The 22,042-nt window shown below is 38.0% G+C and overlaps 1 protein-coding gene across 1 annotated transcript; it reads right to left on the bottom strand.

Moving 5' to 3' along the window:
- Window positions 1-1,666: 1,666 nt before the first annotated feature.
- On the bottom strand, window positions 1,667-19,554 carry LOC105439363. The gene is made up of 13 exons (XM_030982593.1): window positions 19,288-19,554; window positions 16,121-16,667; window positions 15,229-15,382; window positions 14,524-14,699; window positions 13,515-13,643; window positions 12,928-13,014; window positions 11,891-11,928; window positions 10,090-10,446; window positions 9,317-9,510; window positions 7,787-7,924; window positions 6,957-7,116; window positions 5,785-5,836; window positions 1,667-4,015 (listed from the first exon to the last, which is right to left on the bottom strand). Exons 2-13 carry the CDS (start codon window positions 16,618-16,620, stop codon window positions 3,739-3,741), a joined length of 2,262 nt encoding a protein of 753 aa, XP_030838453.1. The 5' UTR covers window positions 16,621-16,667; window positions 19,288-19,554; the 3' UTR covers window positions 1,667-3,738.
- Window positions 19,555-22,042: the final 2,488 nt, after the last annotated feature.

Raw genomic sequence — 22,042 nt, 5'->3', positions numbered from 1 at the left:
ACTTTTTAATTTTGTAGAAGTTTGTCTAGTGAGTTTCATTACAGGAAGCGAAACTGTCCGCCTTTCCAAAAAATATATTAGATAACTTTGAAATCTTCCTAACTGTCTATCGACTCGTCTCAAAAGAAAAAAAAACACTCTTTTTTTTTTAGAGAATTACAAGTGACTGAGACTTTTTGCAGAAAGTAAAACTTTGTACTTTTGTTTTCATATGGTCATCGGCTTTTGATATTGGCCCCAAACCGTTTCGATAGATCAGAAAGTCTTTCTTTAAAGAGAAAGATTCTGTGTTGTGATCCTAACAAATAAGAACAATAGAGGAAATGAATGTAAAGGCGACCATTTCGAAGAATAATAAAATAGAGCATGTTTCACAAGATTCATTTTAGATTCAGAAAGTAATATATTTGTGCCTTTCAATATTGAATTGCCCCTCAAAAACTATGATCGACCTAAGTTCGCTTAACATTATGTGAGATATGTTCTGCAGATATTAGCACTTAGTTTTTCAATCAGATTATCAATAGTCATAATCTATTTTTTCCTGCGGGGGAATAAACAATTAATTTCATTTAACTCTGTCTCTCTGTCTCTCTCTGTCTCTCTCTCTCTTTCTTCCTCTCTCTCTCTCTCTCTCTCTCATTCATACTATGCCTCGTAGGCATAGTATCTAGAATCCCACCATGGTCACCGCGTTCTTCGTCTCCGGAATCACCCATGCGTGACCGCCCAGGCACCATTTTGTCCGTTTTGGGCCGTTTTTATATGGCCCTACCTATCTCCACTATCACAGAAGCTAAAGAATTTATACAAATTGCTCTGGATAGTCTTAGAGAAGCTCTTTCGTTCGACACGTAGAAACACGGGAATTACTGCATGCATATCGTTGTGACACGATTGCATTTCTAGTTATTATATAAGTTTCTTTATATTTTCTTTATAGTGATGTTTATTATGTTGATCGAAGTCTTGAAAATAGAAGTTACTCGTTTGACCTGCATGCACATGTTTATAATAATGATAATAATAACAAAATACATTTATAAAGCGCTTAATACAATGTTTCTATAAAGCGCTTAATATAAGGTACAACGTAAAATAAACATAAAGCAATAATAATACATAATTCTAATAATAACATTACAGATATTTAAAAACTGCCCTATAAATTACTATTAAACACAAAATACTTCAAAACCTGCCTTAAAAGACTCTACAGATGGGGATTGACGAATAATAATTGGTAAACTGTTCCATAATTTAGGGCCTGCAATAGCAAAAGTACGATCTCCGTAACGGGTATTGGTTCGGGGACCAGGGGCGTATTGGAAATTAGCATGTGTAGTTGCCCGTAATCAACTTGATGGAACAATAGGTTTGAGAAGGTCGTTTAAATATGATGAAGCATAACCATGTTTAATTTTAGATACTGACAAAAGAATCTTAAATTGAATGCGAATTAAAATAAGTAGCCAATAAAGAGATCTAAGAATAGGAGTTATGTGTTCATATTTTCTGGTTTTGGTAATGAGACGGGCTGCCATGTTCTGAATACGTTGGAGTGGAGAAATGGTGGAAGTGGGTAAGCCAAAGTACAATCCGTTACAATAATCTAAATGAGAAGTCACCATTAAATCATGAAGCTTTCAGTAGTCATCAATAAATCTGTGTTCTTTTTATTTCAGCATTTTGATGCACACAAGAAGCGGGACAAATGAAAAATGAAGCATACAACAGAGAACACAACAATATTTCACGTATTTTACGAAGCACTCATGTCACAAAAAAGGGACATTTTTCGTAGGTCTCTTCACCGATTTCATGCGAATCTACTTTTTCTCGTTCGTTGTACATTAGCGTGATATATTTGAAACAAAATTGCACAAGTTCAGTGTGACCTTGTTCAGCCTTTGACATATTTTGTACATTTTAATCTCCATAGGAAGTTACTCGTTGAATATGCATGCATAAGTTTAATGTTTTGAAAACGAGAATACATTATCTAATCAAGAAGCTTTTCTCAGTTTTAAATGAATTTGTTCTGATTTATTGCAGCATTTGATGCAAAAAAAAGAAAATGCAGCTAGAATTTTTCTTTTAAATGAAGCATATAACAGAGCACACACAAATTTTACGAATGACTGCAGCAGTAATCGCGTCACACACAAACAAGGAAATTCCTTGTTTCTTCACTAACTTTCAGGCGACTCTACTTCTTCTCGTTAGACTTCAGCATAAAATATTTGTAAAAAACGCCCGACCTTAGTAAGATCCTCTTCAACCTCTGACAAATTTAGTACGTTTCAATCTCCATAGGAAGTTACTCATTTAATCTGCATACATAAGTTTATTATCTTGAAAATGAGAATACATTATCATATATTTTTTATTATTTTTATTTTGGCATTTGATGCAAACACAGATAAAATGCAGCTAGAAAAATAAATGAAGCATATAACAGAGCACACACACACACACATATGTAATTGAATGACTGTAGCATTACTTGTGTCACACACAAACAAGGAAAAATTCCTTCACCAACTTTCAGGCGACTCTACTTCTACTCCCGCGTAAAATGTTTCATTGAACAAAATTGCCCGACCTCAGTAAGATCCTGTTGAAACGTTGACAGATTACGTGTATTTTAATCTCCATATAAGCCCGATGCTGGTAATATTTCGCTTTGATTTTGTGTTGTTAAACAATTTGAACATCAAAAACACTTGATACATGATTTCAATATAATACAATTGGATCTCGTTGGTAAACTTAATGCTTCCTGGCTTGCACGGGCGGAAGGGGTCATAGAAATTACACTCTCTTTGCACACAAACACGAAAAACGACACCACACCAAGACATTTTAAACGACAAATGACAAAAATCTGTTGACACCATACACATTTGCTAAACAATGTCTTGTATGTTATATAAAGTCCTTAAGTTGCTTTTGAACAATCCAAAAAATCCATCGAAAACGCTGTTAATTTCAAATTTATTTAGAAAGTCTGCCCCCTTCTCATAATCGACATGCCACAATAGACCAATGATGATATTTTATATTTCAGTTCAAAAATTTATCAACGTCTTTTTTGAAATTTCTACCGATCAGAATGTCTCTCAGTTCCCTCTATTGTGTACCCCAATACTAATGTTTACACACCTCCATAGCCCCATATAGAGACTGGTATTCGAACGATTACAGGGTCAAAGGCATTAACTATTTTATTCGCAATTCTCTCGAAAAAATCTATTAATTCAAAGTATGAATGAATTTATATTCCAATGGCATTTGATAATTGATACGCCACAAGAGAACAATGATAATATTGTATATTTGAGTTCAACAAATTATCAGCGTATCTTTTGAAATTACTACCGATCAGAATGTCTCTCAGTTCCCTCGATTGTGCACCCTAATCCTGTTTTCCACACCTCCATAGCCCCATATAGGGACTAGTAATTAAACGATCAAAGAGGCAAAGGCATTAATTATTTTAGTCGCAATTCTCTCGAAGAAACTTGATTAATTCAAGGTCTTTTGACTGACTTGAAATTCCAACGGCATTTGAAAGATAATACTAAGGCAATTAGTATTTTAGTCGCAACTCTCTCGAAGAAACTTGATTAATTCAAAGTCTTCAGGCTTTGGACTGACTACCTCCAATCCCACCCCATCCTCCTGCCCTCTACTCTAAGGGTTTTGAAATGACCACGAGCATATCTTCGATCTATTTTAGTTTAGGAATTTCTCCGCGATCCTCTTCAAATCACTCGCGACCAAAACGTCGCTCAATTCCTCTCGATTGTCCACCCCAATCCTGTTCTTCCAGGCTTCCATGGCCTTGTAGGTGGCTTCCTCAGAGTTGTTGGCACAGCTCACCAAGATGGAGTCCAACTTGGCCTTCTCCAGACCAAGCTTGAGGCCAAGAGGGATGTAGTAGTTGTGGGGCACCTCCCCGGCGATCCCGTGCAAGACCTCGGATGGCACGTCCGATGATGCAGGTGGTTTACTGGAATGAAAAGTAGGTAAAACAAAAATAAAGAACTCGGTCCAAATCGGTCTTTATTCACACGTCGGATACGTTTTTCACTCGTCATGATATCTTTTGAGTCTTGGCAAGATATTATTGAGGGTGTTGATATGACACACAACAGTAAGAGTGCTTAGTCTACCATTAAGAAAATCAGCAACGATTCCAAGAAGACTACACTCCATTATAATGTTAATGCAGATAAGGTTGCCCACCAATTTCACCTAAATGGCAAATCACCACAAAAGAAACGCCACAAAAGGAATACTTGGCAAAAGGGTGACACAGAATCTACTTTAACAACTTGGAACTCCAAAGAAGAATTTTGAGAAGAATAAACCGACTGGAGTTGTGTTCGTCGATCTGAAAGCTAGCTGCCTACGGTAATGTGAACCACCGACAAAGGACTCCCATCTGACTAAGTTATCCAAATGCTCCTGGAAAATAGACGCTTCTAAGTTGAGCTCAACGGGAAACGCAGCAGATGGAGAAAACACAGGAATGATCTACCACAGGGCAGTGTTTTTGCTCATGTGTTCTTTTATGCCTACACTAACGACCAGCCAGTGTACCTAGGGACAAGGAGCTTCATCTTTGCTGATGACCTTGGCATAGCAGCCCAGAGTTATTACAAAGACAAGATAGAAGCCACCCTTTCATCAGCCCTAGAAAATCCGGCAGACTACTACGACAACAACCAACTAAAGGTTAACCCTGCCAAGACAAAGATTATCTCGTTCCATCTCCGCAACCACTATGCTGGGAGGAAGCTGTCCCTGAAATGGAACGGTGTCTCCTTGAAACACTGTGATCACCCTGTCTACCTTGGAATCACTCTTGATCGAACCCTTTCATGCAAACAGCATGTTCAGAAGGTAAAGAAGGGTAAAGTCAGGACAAGGAACAACCTCCAACGCAAACTCGCTCTTGCATTGTGCGACTCTGCAGCAGAATATGCCTGCCCTGTATGGGAAAGATCATCCCATGAAAAGAAAGTTGATGCAGCACTCAATGACAGCTGCAGATGCATCATTGGCTGACTCAAGCCCATGAATGTGGACAGCTTGCTTGAATTGATCCATCCGATGTCCGCAGAACAGTTGCAAGTTGAGGACACCTGCCATCCCCTTCAACCGGCCCCTACCCGCCTTCATACAGTCCAGTCACTATCACGACCTCCCCAATCAACCAGGGTGATCTTGTGGGAAGAAAAACTTTGTGAAAAACCACCACCATGTACAGCTACAAATCCCGGCCAAGGAACAACTGCCACCTGGCCATATGTGTGACTGGAAGACGTGGAAGTCCCTCAATAGGCTTCGCACAGGGGTGGGGCGATGCAAATACAATATGCATGAATGGGGATACATAGATGACACAGACACTGGCTGCGAGTGTGGAACATCTGTGCAATCTATGTCACACCTATAAAGATACCCACTCCTAGATGACCAATGCTGACTGGAAGACCCAGTGGCGGAAATGAGAAGGCTCTTCATTGTGCAAGAAAGAAGAAGAAAATAATCTTATAATATACGTTTAACAACAAAAGTACAGGGATTCAACGATTGAAATATGCCATTTTCGACAACCTTTAACTAAAAGGTAGCATGTCAATTTCTAATTTTAATATACAAGCGTACGGAAACGTTGGTGTTTTGTTGCCCAGCATTGAAGTTGCGCTACAGAATAATTATTGTAAGAATTAGGACCAGTCTAGGTTAACAATTACCATAATCATTACGTACCTTGGTCTACTACGGTCAACATTTAGTACAGGTGTGATATATTGAGCTGGTACTGTAGACTAAAGAAGAAAAATACGTAGCATAAACGCAATGAAAATCTGTCTTCTAAATCTTTTACAATATGTCCCTTTGTCATGAGAAAAAACCTAATATACCTTGATTGATTATTATACTGTTTTGTTTGGTCTTTTCGTTACAGGACTTTTGACGAGAGGGGCTTGTTTGATACTAAAAGTGTAACAAATGCATTATAGGTATTAAAAGTGCAAATATAAATGATTATAAATAACGAATCACTGTAAATAATGAGATTGGTATTCGTTCGACCAAGCTTATATCTAGGAAATGGCACAATTCCTAGTATTTTAAAATTCAACTGAATATTCAAAAGTGTAAATAGCTTTCACTGTTTGTATTTGAACTGTTACTATAATGTGACAAACCATCCTAAACGATATTCATGTGATATGTTAAAGGTACTATGTCCCATTTGCAGGCCAACAGAATGAAAAGATTGAATTCCAACGGCATTCGAAAGATAAGACTAACTTCCCTCCATTAAAAAAGGGCTTGAAACTGTCTTTTTGTGGGAGAATAATGAAGGTTAGTTGTCGAATCAAATTTAGCGATTACGGTCGTTTAATTAAATAATCTTATTTTCAGACTCTTGTACCGAATGGTCGTACGTTTTGTGCTGCTCAAGGATTCAATCAGTTTAATTTTGGCCATTTGGATTATTGATGTAGATAAATTATTATTTACCATTTACAGCTCATTTTATGTATGTTATTACCAAAGAGAAAAATAATTCAGTCCGTCACTCAATAGTGTTAAACAGTGAAGTCTAGAAAGAAAACGGGTTTCCTTGCATAATTTGAATACTAGGCGCGGCTAACATTTAAATTTCACAAATAATACATCCGACGTGACATATTCATGATTTATGCAAAGTTCTACAGAATTTGATGTTGGCTGCAAAAGGGGGACACTACCTTTAAATGTTTATGAAATCCAGAAATGTTATGAGAGGCATACACATACTATGTTTATTTCAAGGAGTATCAGTAAAATCATTCTCTTATTAAGCATGCAACAATCATATTGTAGCGAATGCTGATAATGATAAATTTGCATGAGTGAACAAAACCTTATGACAATTTGGAATTACGTACCATCGCAGGGAATGTCCATATGGAATATCATGTCAATTTTCTTGTTTCCATAGCTGAGCTCGATGGTGATATCTTGCGCTCGCCCATCGCTGCAATCGACATGAAAGTCTACTGAATTGGACGTAAACTCGATCAGTTCACATGTCGACAGCGATTTTACCTTTTCAAAAAGAAAGGATGGGTTAATGAGAGATATAGGAAGAGGGTAGGGGAGGGGTAGAGAGAGGGCGAGAGAAGGGGAGGGAGGGAAAGAGAGTAAGTGAGAGAGAGAGAGAGAGAGAGAGGGGGAGAGAGAGAGAGAGAGAGAGAGAGAAAAGGGGAACAAATGCTTTTTCCGAAAAGTATAGAAAACATTTTGTGTAAGCTTCCATCTGCTGACGATTGCCCAAGAGATCCACATACAGGGGCGAATCCAGGATATATATAGTACATGAGGGGGGGGGGGTGGGGGCCGGGCGGGTTCATTGTCTGAAAATTCCATGACAATCAAGAAAAAAGGGGGTATCATATTTTGGCCGGTGGCCTTTTTTGTCCTTTTACTGCCCATTTATAGTGTGCAGCGCCTATATAAATATCCTCTATTATACTGCGCTAAATAATAATTCATTATTACCCCCCGACTGTAGGTCAGCCGCCATGATAAGGCTCTGAAATATGCAAGGAATTTCTTCCTACTAGATACCCATTTACTTCCCCCCGGGTGGAGAGTGGCACCAACAAAAATAGCTTTTGGGGACCGACAAAAGAATAGAAAGTTTTGTAGAACTTTACCTTCTTCAAATAGTACAAAAATAATTCCTTCAAACAAAAATAAAAACCCTCAAACATACCTCCCTGGAACCGAGGGCGTTGCAGGTGAGCAAGATTTCTGGTGAGTCTTGTCCGTTCAGATTGAATACGAAGTTCGTTCCTCTGTGTGCCGGGATGACTGGGTTTAAAGACTCATTCTCTAACTCTTCCATTATCATCTGAAAGAGAAAAAATGTGAAGAAAAAGAAAAAAAGTGTGAAATAGATTTGAAGATAGATAGCTATGTGTGCACGTGATAGAGTTCGTGCGCGCATGTGCGTGTGTGTGTGTATGTGCGTGTGTTTGTGTGTGTGCGTGTGTGGGTGTGTGTTGCGTGTGTGTGTGTGTGATAGATAGACAGTTACAGATATATACAGAGATAGACAGAAAAAGGCAGACATACATACAGCACGGACAGACACAGAGATTGACAGACAGATTGAGGAGGGAGGGAAGAAGTGAGGGGTAGAATGAGGAACTTTATATATATATATATACACATATATATATATATAGGGAGATGGCGGATAGAAATAGATTTGTAGGAGCGATAAAGAGAGAGAGAGAGAGAGAGAGATGGGGAGAGACAGAGAGAGAGGGATAGATAGAGAGACGAGGAGGGGGATAGGAAAGCGATATGAAGAAGAAAAGAGGTGAGTTGGGTATCGGAGGGAGGGGTAGAGAGAAAATGGAAACAGAGGGTAAATTGTTTAAAATGTCCACGATGGCTCTTGTAGTAGTTATTATATTCCTTCATCATCTTTGTTTGTAATACAAAAATATATGGGCTTATCATTATTGTTTTGTGTGATTCACTAAAAACAAGCTTAAGCCTGTTACCAGTTTACATAGAAAGGATCAAAAGTGAGGGCTAGAATGGCAAATCCATCAAATATTACTCCGGTGTTTTCTAAAAAGTTGTGAACTATCAATTATTTGTCAATTGGATTTACAGCTGCTATGTGACGATTGCAATTATTCTACCACACAAACCGTCAAATGTATTTTTATTGAACATGTCGAATATCTATTGCTTGTCAAATTAATTTCAAAGCTATACATCGTGACAAATGCTATTCTATTTTAAGCTCTGTAGAGCATGAAATTATAGACATTACATAATCAGGTTGAACTACCTCAAAACCACAACTTTACGAAATGATTCGATTGTACGCATTGAAGAGTAAACACGATCAGTGGCACAGTGTAGGCTCAGCCACTAAGGGGCACTGCTATTCAGGGAGGGGGATGGACCTAATCATAATCCTCACCTTTATTATAATCATGATGATAATCATAGTCATACTAATCGCCACCACCACCACCACCACCACCACCAACACCACCACCACCACCACCACCACCAGCGCCATCACCATCATCATCATCATCACAACCATTATTATTTTCATCATCGTTGTCATATTATCATCAATCTTAATCATCATCATCATCATCACTACGACCACCATCACCAACTTTAACAACAACACCATGACTACCTTTTGATATTAGAATAAAGAAATCCCCTTCTTCTGGCAATCGTATAAGATAAATTATGATATCATTACCTTCTTCATACCGTCAGTGAAGTCGTAGATGAGGACGTTGATGATGGGTTTCTTCGTGGACGGCATTCTCTTGGGGATGAACGGACGGCAGACGAGCTTCTTGTTAACATCACTACCCATAACCGTCAAGGCGTACCTTCCTAGCCGTGTCACATCGAGCGTTACCTCGCCGTTCTTCCCAATCGAACATTTTGCTGACGATTGAATTAAATTGAAATGGTATGTATTGCACCAAACTAAACGGGAAAGGGAAATAATGCTCATATATTTCGATGTGGTGATCATGTTTTTTTTAATTAAAAAAAAAATGCTTATTGACACCTTCTATGTGACAGGTGTTTACTACCCCTCCATCGCCCCCCCCCCCCCCCCATTCCCCCCCCCCCCAAAAAAAAGAGAGAAAAGGTCAATGTAAATTAGTGTCAGGAAGGGCCTTAAAATGTATCGTTATAAATGACGAGCAATATTGAGGAAATAATAGAATGCGATATTTTGTATTATCATTACTTATAAAAGTCTTTATACAAAAATAAGAATATTGAGTCATGTATACTAAATCGCATCTGTGAAAGGACTGTTCAAGACCCCCCCCCCCCTCCCCCCCGTCTCCCGCTCCGAAATATATATTTAGGTTTTTTTTTTAACTTAGTGATAGAAACTAACATATGTAATTTGCAGATGTACAAATAATTTAAATGGCGTAGGACTATGATTAGGAGAAATATCTCATAACGCAAGTTCCCTCAAAATTAATGAAAGATTTGTAAGAGCACCTCCTTTATCATTCACTCCCCGGTCGCGTCTCTGGGCGTCGTCGACCAATTCATGCACGTTGACATGCGTATCATCCGACCACGAGCTGAGGCAATGCTGGAGGATAATCCGTGCCGGCTTTTCCAGTTCTAGCCCCGAAGGCTCGGAGCAGATCACCGGCGAGATGCTGACTCCTCCCGCCGATGCGCCACTGGTGTGTGTTTCTCGTGATAGTCCCACGCCTATTATTTTGCGTTGGCCCTTTTCGATGGCGCCTGGTTGGATGAGGAGGGAAATTCCATATTCTTTGTTTATGATCTCACCTCCTTCCTCATCAATATCGCTATATTCGAAGACTGGTTTATCGTGTTGCACATCTGAAAGGAAACATTATTGCTGTATCTTAAATCAAGGTCGATTTTATTCCCCAACTTGTAATCCTGAAATATATGCGAATATGTATGTATGTATATCCAGTTTATCATTATGTAGGCTTTACCCCTCACCAATAAACATTATTGGTCATCTTTTTAGAGTAAAGCATCAATTTATGCGTTTTCTAGCATGATGTTATTGTACATCAACAACAAATTAGCATACCTGAAAACACAATAACATATTATCATGATGATTGTGAACAAGTCGTCAACATTTAAAACCTAAATCTTATTATGTTGATATACCTCTGAATGAACATGGTCTAACTTTGAACATAATAATAATAATAATAATAACTTTTACTTATATAGCGCTTTTCATAAAACATTTATATCAAAGCGCTTTACAATATTGATACAATTAAAACTATAAAACAGAGTAATGACAAGAAAACAAATATAAAGTGAAATTATGAAACATAAGATAACAAGGTAAGGTAACAATATAAGAACTAGGTAACAATTTAAGAACTAGGTAACAATTTAAGAGCTAGGTTGAATATGCATTTTCCATTAGGTAGGTTTTTAATTTTGATCTAAACAAAGTAATATCAGAGATGGAACGAATGGAGGCTGGGAGAGAATTCCACAGACGTGGAGCAGAGCATGAAAAGGACCTATCACCAAAGTATTTTGTTTTTGCTTTTTTAACGGTCAAGAGAGTTTGATTTGCAGAACGAAGGGGCCTATTGGGTGAGTATAATTGAATCAGCTCAGAAAGATAATTTGGGGAATGACCATGAAGAGACTCGAAGGTTAAAAGAAGAACTTTGAACTGGACGCGAAATTGAATGGGGAGCCAATGCAATTGTTTAAGGGTTGGTGTAATATGGTCATGTTTTTTGGTGAGAGACACTAGACGTGCTGCAGAGTTCTGGATTCTTTGCAGCTTGGCCATATCTTTTTCCGGAATTCCATGGAGCAAGCTATTACAACTGTCAAGGAGTGAACTGATAAATGCGTGGACGAGGATTTCAATGGATGACTTGGAAAGGAATTTACGAATTTTATCAATTTTTCTCAGGGCGAAGGATGCTTTACGACAGATACTATTTACATGGGGGCGCATTGAAAGGTTTTGATCTAACGTGACACCTAAGTTAACAACTTTTTTGGAGGAATTTACAGAACCATTTGTTTTTTTAATCGGAGGGAGTTCTATTGTATTTCTTATTCGGTGAGAAAACAGGTGTAGCACTTCCATCTTGTTGTCGTTCAAGAGAAGAAAGTTTTCAAACATAATGATTTTTTTTTTGTGCGGTTAATATTTCCTAAAAGTTGTTGAATAAGCCGCCATTTCTCATACCCAAGAATGTTGCCGAATTTATGGTACTACCTAAGAACTATTCTATTTTATTTAAGATTGAAAGAAAGTGGTGCCTACCTGGCATCTTGTGCATCTGATTTGTTTCTTGTTGGCCTCTTATTCATGAGAGATACAGGAAGAGAGAACAATTATTAATAAATAACAGTAATAATAGTAACTTTATTTAACCATGGAAGCCTCATCAGCATCAATGCTGTTCTTCTTGAGGACCAAGTAATCTGTATCACCCCAACAAAGTGCAAGGTATCCTTTCAAAATGAATGGTCCGAATGGACAGGCTGGTTTAGTGGCATAGAAAATACGGGAAGAGGCGGGGATATAGCGCAAAAATAATATATAGGAATATGTTTATGAAAAGAATTTTTTTACAAAAATTGGTTCCAATGAACAAGGTTAGATATCTTAATGATTTCGTTTTCTTGCAGTTGCAATGCACTTTACATACAAATTTGAATGAATAAACTGCAGGTTCTTTTCAACAGTTTCATAAGTTGCAGTATTACAGTGGCGCTCGCTAAAGATTGAAAATGATACTTACCCTTTTTTCGTGTCTTTCGTAGTAGAAGACATTTTATTTTTCTCCTGTGATGCGGTACTGTTCTGTATGTTCCGGTTGGGTTTGGGTGACGCAAGCTTCGGCTTTTGGTTATCTGCCGGATATGACTTTTGTTTTCCCAGCTCTCTCTTTTCAGGTGCAACATCTTCTCCCGGACTTTTGTTATGAGTGGAATAATTACATTGATTGTGTTACAATATATGATATAGTCTACAGGAAATTGTGTTTTGTTTGCTAAAAAAACAAGGAATGAAATAACTTTCTTTTTTTTCTTTTTTTCTTTTTTAAAGGTATATGGTTAATCGGTCTCATCGATAGGACTGTTCTTTCACAATCAATATTTCAAGAAAATTGGAAGCGAAAAAGTTGAAAATTGGCAAGCGTACCACACTAAACAAAATACACTATCACCGTTGGAGCTAAATTGTTGCGCTTGGCATGTAACGATTGCCATGATTATTGTTTAGACATTTTAAAAGAATATGGCTTAAAAATAGAACTATGTACCAATGGGGTCCATGATGCATACTGTTCGTACCTCTTTTCTTTCTCACTCTTCTTAATATCTTCTGAAGCGACGATGAATGATTTCATATTCGCCACTGAATCTTCTTCATCTGTGTCTCTGATATAAAAGGAAATGCAAAGGTGTCATTTGTTTTAACCCGTTGCCTACCGGAAACGGGTTGGCCCTGTATTAAGCCTACTGTGTTTAGGGTTTCAGTATAGGTAATGATATCAACGACAATTCTAATGGTGCTTATTTTGAATTTGCTAATAATCGTTGAATGCCCCGTGGCGAAGTTATTATTTAAACGTTACGTTAATAAACAAGAATGTATTAATGCCCTGAAAGCTTGATGATGCTTTGTTGAAAGGCAGTTTACATGAATCTGGGGAAACAGCCAGGATTATATGGTATGGATAGCATTCTTAACTAATTCCTCACAAAAGTATAAATATCATATTTCAAGTGACCGTAATGTCAGGGACATGAGATGTCAGATATAGATGTACAATCCTTTTACAGCTCTATTTCTTAATTTCAATATTTTTATAACCTTCGATAAAGTCTAATTATTCAAGATGACTGAATGAATGAATTATGAATAAAAAATGGTTTACTCCTCATCCTGAGACGAGTTTTCTATTCCGGTGTCAGGCTTGGGGGTGGGAGAGGGTTGGAACTTTCTCTTGTCGTAATATTTCTTTTTCGGGGGAGGCACCAAATGACTCTTTTTAGGTGGACCTTTCCTGTAAGAAAATCAAAAAACAGAAAGTATGTAATGTGACATGTTTGACAATGATTGCAGCAAGCCTGCTGATTACGATTAGATGTTAAAATTCGATACCCCATCCCCCCCCCCTCCAGCCCCCGCCTTCGTGGTCTGAACGGCACCCTGAATGTCATATGAGGCCCCTACATCAAAGTACCATCAACCGTAGGACAGTTCAAAAAGAGCTTGAAGACATATCTATCTATCAAGGTATCCTCTCCCAGCTTGGAGATTGATTGCAACATTTTCTTCCCGCAAGACCTCCCAGTTGGTTCTTGGTTTACCTCTTGGTCTGGCATCTTCTACCATTCCTTGCAACAAATCTTTCAAGAGACCCTAATGTATTTTACTATTGCCAAAGTAGTTCGCCTTTATTTTCCAAACATTCTTATCATATTACCTGTGTTAAGGTTCTACAATATGCAGTATTCCTAAGTTGGTTTTCAAATCTTTCCATTATACTCATCATTCTCCTTTACACCCAATTTTCAAATGAAGGGAACTTCTCTTCAGTAGTTCTTGTCAATGTCATTGTTTTTGCTCCATACAACTTATACAATAAAACAGACCTGACATGGTAATTTACAAGTCTAATTATATTCAATGTTTCACCTTCTCATCTGCATTCATTGAAATCACACTGACACTGCATGGGTATATATTTTAACTCGAATGCTGACATGCCATATGCCATGGATGGCATCTCAAAGAGCTTTGTATCAAGTGGAAAAGGTGCTATATAAATTTCAAATTTTATTCCAGTGGTATAGTAATAGTAGAGGTATTAGCAGTAACATTAATGGTCTCAGTAGTGGTGATGGTGCTGGTGGTGGTAGTAGTAGTATCACAAAACTTACTGACGAAGTCCAAATGAACATTTGAAAGTGGAGATGGTACTTCCCATCTGGATCACGAGAAAGCCTGGGCCTTGTGACGTATAGACCGCCCTCAAACTCAAGATGGAGGTTGTATGAGTGATCTTTGTCTTGTGCAACTCCTGGTATTTATCACCAAGCACGTGGATCTCAAGAATCTTTGGATAACAAAGTCAAAGTATTCTTGATTAATAGAATAACAGGAATAATAGAAAATTTGTGTTTTTCTTTAACTTGAAAACAATCCAATAAGTACAACGTTGCTTGAGTAGATTCGATTCCGTGAATCAGAGCTGCATGAAATCATAATGTGGCCATCCCTTTTTACCTTTCTAACAACTGAAATATGAAGGGCAAAAAGGCCCGTGGCGTACTTTAATGCATCTACTGACGGTAGACCAATTTGACCAAGAATATGATCAATATTTAAATTAAAGGGGCGTTAGAATCAGAAACTAAGTGAAGAAATATATATAACAAGATTGCAATAACCAACCCTACACACTTTAAAACAAATGACACTGTGGGGCTAATCGTACGATGTTTTTTTCAACGCCGTCTGATATCGATATTTTGATAAAAGAAATAACACAGCTACCAAATTTGTTAATCAATTTTTTGTTTCAAATTATCTTTTTTGTAAATTCTCTCCTACATTTTTACAGACACTTGTTTCTCCTACAATACCTTCGGCGTGATTCCCTTGACGAACATAACATAGAGCTCATCGTTTCCTCCTTTGACGCACATGTTGACCAAGGTCCGACCATAGCTGATGACCTCAGTGATGTCCACACGGGGGTAATGTGCATAGTCGACAGCCTGGATCTTCTCTTTCGATCTTTAAAATTGATAACCAGAGACATCTCTTTGGGTACATTAACAATAGGTAAATGGCAAATGGGGATGTACTGCCCTTTGGGCAACTCTACTTAATGCAATTGATGTAGCTTTTAATAATCGGTTTAAACTTGTTGTCTGGTGTATGAAAGATCTAGCTGACACGTGATAGGTCAGCCAGAAATGGTGAAATGGTTGGTACATTGGTGATTATTAGAAATTTTGCAGCATGCTATGATTGGGAAAAAAGGGGCAAAAATGACTCCGTGGTCAATATCGCATGTTAGTTAATCGAATTCCTAACTTTATACCTGGAACCAATCGCAACCTAAGCTATAAACATGTAATCTCTGATTTGAAGGAAGAAAAAAAGCCCATAGCAAAGGTAACGTGAGAAAGTGGCGGATCTCCTCTTAAAGATATTAATTTTCACCTGTATTGGAGTGTGGGTCTATTTAAAAATTGCTCGCTTAGGAAATAACCGTTTTTGATAGATATACCCAGGTGAGAAACCTTCAGGTTCACATTCCATGGGAAGTACACAATAATGATTGTTATTCCTTCATTACGCACAATGTTACGAAACAAACGTGACAAACCTCCGTGTTCCATTGCTAGATATGTGACTATAATAGCAGTCCAATCTTATCCCTTCTTGATAGAGTTTTTCTGACTGTGCTGTGGATATGGTTATCTTTGTAATCAATCAACTAAAAATGTATAAACTGCTGATTCTTACCTTACAAGAACAAGACCTGTTCTAATAGGGATCATTCCAGTAACATTCTGATCAATGGACAATGACATGATAGCCTCTCCAGTAGGGTACTCAACCACATGGATAAGATTGTCGTAACGCTGCGATTCTGCAACAAGGATCTTGTCCGTGATTACTGCAAGGGCATTAATGTTCTCAACAGTCTTGACTTTACCTTTCTTCTGGACGTCTATCAGCTGCACGTGGTGACCATGTGTGTCGTATACGCTCAACCTCTTCCCGGAGACCACACCAACGATCTGATCTGACCCAAGCAGCTTGCACTTCTCCAGCAGAACATCCTTGGAAATCTTGATGGGGTCCCACTGCGTTCCTTTGACGACGTTGATCTTACCATAGGCTTGGCCTCCGTCATCGGTTTGTCGGGTTAGGATGTTCGTCCTGTTGAGTTCGCACAAGAGATCGCCCTGGTCGTAGATCTCGTTGATCTTCTTTAACCCGTGCTCGATGGCCTTGGCCATGACGATTCGGTTCGGTCCGTGGTCTTTAATGGACTAGTTTAAACTACCTGAATGTTAAAAAGAGACAATGAAAATAATAATTACTAGACATGCAATCGTGTCACAACGATGTGCGTATTAATTATACGGTTCAAATGAAAAAACTTCTCTCGGACTATCTACAGCAATTTGTAAGTATGTAGAAATATGTAGGTTCTGTGATAGTGGAGATAGGTAGGGCGAAAGAAAGGCCACCAAAAGGGCCCGAAACGGACATTATGACGCCTGAACGGTCATGCATGAGGGATTACGAAGAATGAAATGACCTTGAAGGGATGCTATAGACTATGCCTACGAAGTTTAAAGGGAATTGGAATAGAGAAAGGGACATAGAAAGGGCTCGCAAGCACCGAGTGAAAACTAATAGGATTTGGTGCATGATGAACATGTGGTGACGCGTGCTGTGGCACAAAACAGCCGCCCATACTAACACAGTCATGCAGAGTATAATGGCGTCTTAATTGGCCCCCTTGACGATTTTCAAAAAATTTCAGGGCGCTATTAATTATTTGCATATTCATTGGAGCAATAAATTTAGCGAGGCTATGTGCAATTATAAGTTAAAGATACTGCAAGAAATTGAGACGAAACGGAAATGGTATGAAAAAGTTATGGCAATTTTTTTTTTTTGTGCGGTCCATTTTTCAAAAATTTTAGAGATTTTTCACGGAGTCGGTTTTGGATTTGAATTTGCAGTGCGAAGATGGCATTTTGACGGTCAGCTTATTCGTTGCAGATGAAAGAACATATCTTAGATTATTTAGAGGAATTTGTTAGAACTCTGTAGGAACTAGGATAGTGGAGATAGGAAGGAAGAAAGAAAGGCCTTAAAACGGACCAGATACGGACAAAATGGCGCCTGGACGGTTATGCATGAGTGATTTCAAAAATCGAAGAATGTAGTGACCTTGATGAGATGCCTATGCCTATGAAATTTTAAAGGAAACGGACATGAGGAAAAGGCATAACTAATGATTACAAGCACTACGTGCAATACGAATGCGATTTCCTGACGAAAACAACACGAAGACGGAGAAGAAGAATATTAATGGGGCAGAATGTGAACGAAAACAAGGCAATGACGATTATCGTCATTGCAATAATGAGAATAAAGTAGACTTTAATTCGTCGTTGAGAAGAATAAGGTGATCCGTTTTGTAATTTTAAGTCGTTCCTCTCTTTTGACAAATGTGAATATTTCTTAATGTCAAACGCGTCTGAAAATGCAGACTAACATTAACTCTACCCGGTGGGTTATTAACTCTACCCGGGTGGGTGATACACATGAACAGTGACTAAAGCAACAAAACTACAAGCTAGTCTAACTACAAGACACTCTAAAACTGGTGCAAAAAGACAACCATTTACCAACAAAATCGCTGGCTTTATCTCAGCCAACCAACAATAAATCAATCAATTATTGATAAACACATGCGTGTAACTTCAGCAAAACGCTATAACACCAAGGTTAACTACCTGGCCAAAATCTCGAGAGCCAGCAACTCACGACGAAAACAAGCATATTGATCCGGTTGTCTCATTTTCGCTCGCTGGAACATTGCCATTCCCATTCACTATACGTTACGTACTAAAAGGCTGTATTGTCTGACCGTACATGAATATTCATGTTTTTGCTTACCTCGGCAAAATGCTTGCCTCTACTAAATGGAAAAATTACGGTGGGGGTTGGATGAAATGGACATAATGAACAAATCAAAACGGATCTATGATAATTCATGCTTCTTATCCTTCGTGTGCTTGACTTATAACCTTACAATCGCGTGGTAAATTGAGTCCAAAGTTCGACTTGCTGTACATGTGTTATGTAGGCAATGGCGAGCTTGCGACCTATTTTGATGAAATTACGGTAGGTCAACTTTCAAATTCAATGAGACATAAGGGTTCCAATGAAAGAGCTAGTGATAACGTACGTCGGGGTGGATGTGCTTTTCGTTTAAACAAAAAATAAATTTATAACGATTTTTTTTTGGGGGGCGGTAAAAGTCCATAGGCTAACAGGCTGCTGACTTTGACGATAGGGGGCGTTGTCAAATGAGACTAAATGGAGCTATATGGGGAGTATATTCTTTATACCTCTTACTGATCACCATTTTGCAGTTTTCTACTGACATTTTACTTGTTTTCTCATTTGTAACTGGCACATATTGCTATTAAACTGTACTAACATGTTAAATGACTCACAATTATCATTTAAAAACACAGCAAGTACGTTTGCATTATGGGATAGTACACTGTTGCCTATAAAGTTGGCATATTCTTTTCTGGCCTATTTTCATGAAATTATTGCGACAATGTGATTTATTTTTATCTTCTCAAAACGCTATTGATCACTCTAAAGAGTCCCAGAGGTCAATACAGTACAGAGAATATAATTATTATCCTTATCTACCCAAAGTAGGCCATGTTGTCACGTTCATTTCATGAGAAAAGGTTAGTAATATTTTCCAACTTTATGGGCAACGTGTACTAGAATCTCGAGTACCCATACTAAAGTAAACATTATCAGAGAAACAGTTTATCTCTAATAGTTTAAACGTTATGCAAATTAATATACTAGTATAACCCTAACAGGTGTCATGAAATAGACTTTGGAAACTTTCTACTTACCGCAAAGCAAAGGCGTCAACACGGGTTTATCCTTTGGCATGTCTTAATGGCGATTTATCAATCTCTCGATGTGTTGCAATAACAAGGCATTCGCAGCACACCAACATGGTGAGGGGGATGAACACATGACGATGTTACCCTTTTTAAAATGATGAGTAACTGTCTGTTCTTTCACGAGAGGTTGAAAAGATAACCCATTGATCCATAGCATAATAGATAATTTCATAGATTTCCCATTCACCGCGGTGCGCTTTGTCCGCGTTGGTTCGTAGTACAGGCTGGTACTTCGGGATTCGTATTGTTTGATTTTGAAATGTATATTAGTAACCACGGTGAGCCCCTTCATTATCTATTCATTTTCACGAAACATATTTAATGTAGCCTAGCACTTGCTCTTCATGATTATCCCCCTTTATTATGCTTATTTCAGTTAGGCAAACTATCAGTTATCAATTAATCTCAATGAAATGATAAGTCTCTGACTGAATTTCCCTCTCTAAGGCCTATCTCTTTCTCGTTCTTCCCTTCTCCCCTCTCCATCTCTCTCTCTCTCTCTCTCTCTCTATCTATCTCTCCCTCTCCCTATTTAATGGTTGATAAGTTTAATTCTTTGGAAGTTTGTCTAGTTTCAAACCTACCCTTTTTGTTCAAAATTCTTGAAAGGGTTGTGTTTTCTCGTCTTTCGGATTATTTTCTGGACAATGATTTGTTCGACCCTTTCCAGTCAGGTTACAGAACCCATCATAGTGTGGAAACACTGCTTGTGAATGTGTCCAACTATATCCTGCAAGGGATGGATAGGGGTAACTCAACTGCTCTCCTGCTGCTAGACTTGTCCTCCGCCTTCGACACCGTTAATCACACTATCCTTTTGAACACACTTAGTTCACTTGGTGTCAAGGGTGAGGCATACAAATGGTTCGAGTCTTATCTGTCATACCACTCTCAGATCGTTTGTATTAATGGTTGCAAATCAGTTGCTTTGCCTCTCTCTTGTGGAGTACCACAAGGTTCTGTGGGCGGGCCCACTCTTTTCTCAATTTATTTAGTTGGATTGTGTAAAGTTTTGTTACAACATGGCATAGATTATCATATTTACGCAGACGATATTCAACTTATGATTTCCTTCAATTCAGATCAAGCCGCTGCAGAACGAGCTGTTCATCGCCTTGAATCTTGCATGGCTGATGTTCTTGATTGGTTGCTCGCACATTCCTTGAAATTAAATTTAGACAAATGTGTATTCCTTATATTTGGTTCCAAAGTACAGCTTAGTAAAGCTACACTGGCTCCCAGTAAAAGATCGCATTGTTTTCAAAATTTTGTTGCTTACCTTTCATTGCGTTCACGGCTCTGCTCCTCAATACCTTATCTCTCTAATCCAAAACTACACTCCTGCAAGACCTCTACGCTCATCCACTTCCAATTTTCTTGTGACCCCCAAAATTACCAAAACGTGGGGGGAAAGATCATTTGCATACTCTAGTCCTAAATTATGGAATGGCCTTCCTGAAGACATCAAAAAATGTTTATCCTCTGATTCTTTCAAAACTCATCTCAAAACATTTCTTTTCAAGTCTTGATCTTTTTTCCTGTTTACACGCGCCTTGAGCACTCCACAGAGTGGATTTGGCACGATATAAGTTACATTATTATTATTATTATTATTAGTGAGTTTCATTACAGGAAGTAGAACTGTCTGTCTTTCCAAAATACACTGGATATTGACCCTAAAATCTTCCTAATTGACTTTATTTTTGTAAACAAGACATAAGACTGGTCTCGAAAGAAAAAAACCCTCTTTTACAAAAAAATACGAGTGACTGAGATTCATTGCAGAAAGTAAAACTTTGTACCTCAGTTCTCAAATGTTTATTGGATATTGATATTTGATAGATCCTAAAGACTTTCACGATAGAGAAAAATTCTCTGTCATGATCAGAAAAGAAGAAGAACAAGAGAGACAAAATAATGTTTTGAAGGTGACCTTTTTTAGAAAACAGAATTACAGCATGTGTCACAAGATTAATTTCAGAAAGTAACATTTGTGTGCCTTTCAATTCGGAATTAACCTTCAAAAACTTTTATCGACCAAAGTTTGCTTAAAATTATGTGAGATATTTTAATGCAGATACTATTTCTAAACCAGTTTTTAAATAGGATGAGGGGCTATCTTTTTCCTGTCGGACAAAACTCAAATCCGTGCGGCTAATAACAAAGGGCATAAACAATTAATTTCCTCCTCTCTCACTCTCTCTCTCTCTCTCTCTCTGTCATACTATGCCCCATCTCACCTCCTCTCTCTCTCTCACTATTTATCCTCTTACTCCATAATTCTCTTCCTCTCTGTCTCTCTCTAATATTATGTTTATCTATATCACTGTGTTTCTATTTATCTATTAAAATTAGTGTTTGTACAAGATTTAAGTAAACAATTTTTTTTTTTTTGGCATCCTGAGTTTTGCATATTATTTTACGTATCTTCACAGAATTGAACGATATTGGCATTCTTTCTGTAATTATCGAATGTTTTTCTATTTTTTCTTTATATTGATGTCTATCCATGTTGATTAAACTCTTGAAATAGAAGTTACTCGTTTAATGCACATGTTTATAACGTTGAAAGCAAGAATACACTAAATCATGAAGCTTTCAGTAGTCATCAATAAATGTGTATTCTTTTTATTTCAGCAATTGATGCACACAAAAATAAAATGCAGCGGGAGAAATGAAAAATGAAGCATACAACAAAGCA

Source organism: Strongylocentrotus purpuratus, unplaced genomic scaffold, assembly GCF_000002235.5.
Source record: "Strongylocentrotus purpuratus isolate Spur 01 unplaced genomic scaffold, Spur_5.0 spur5_scaffold_12, whole genome shotgun sequence".
NCBI classification, from domain to species: domain Eukaryota; kingdom Metazoa; phylum Echinodermata; class Echinoidea; order Camarodonta; family Strongylocentrotidae; genus Strongylocentrotus; species Strongylocentrotus purpuratus.
Note: the sequence above shows the minus strand (reverse complement) of the source record. Positions and strands in the feature narration are given on the sequence as shown.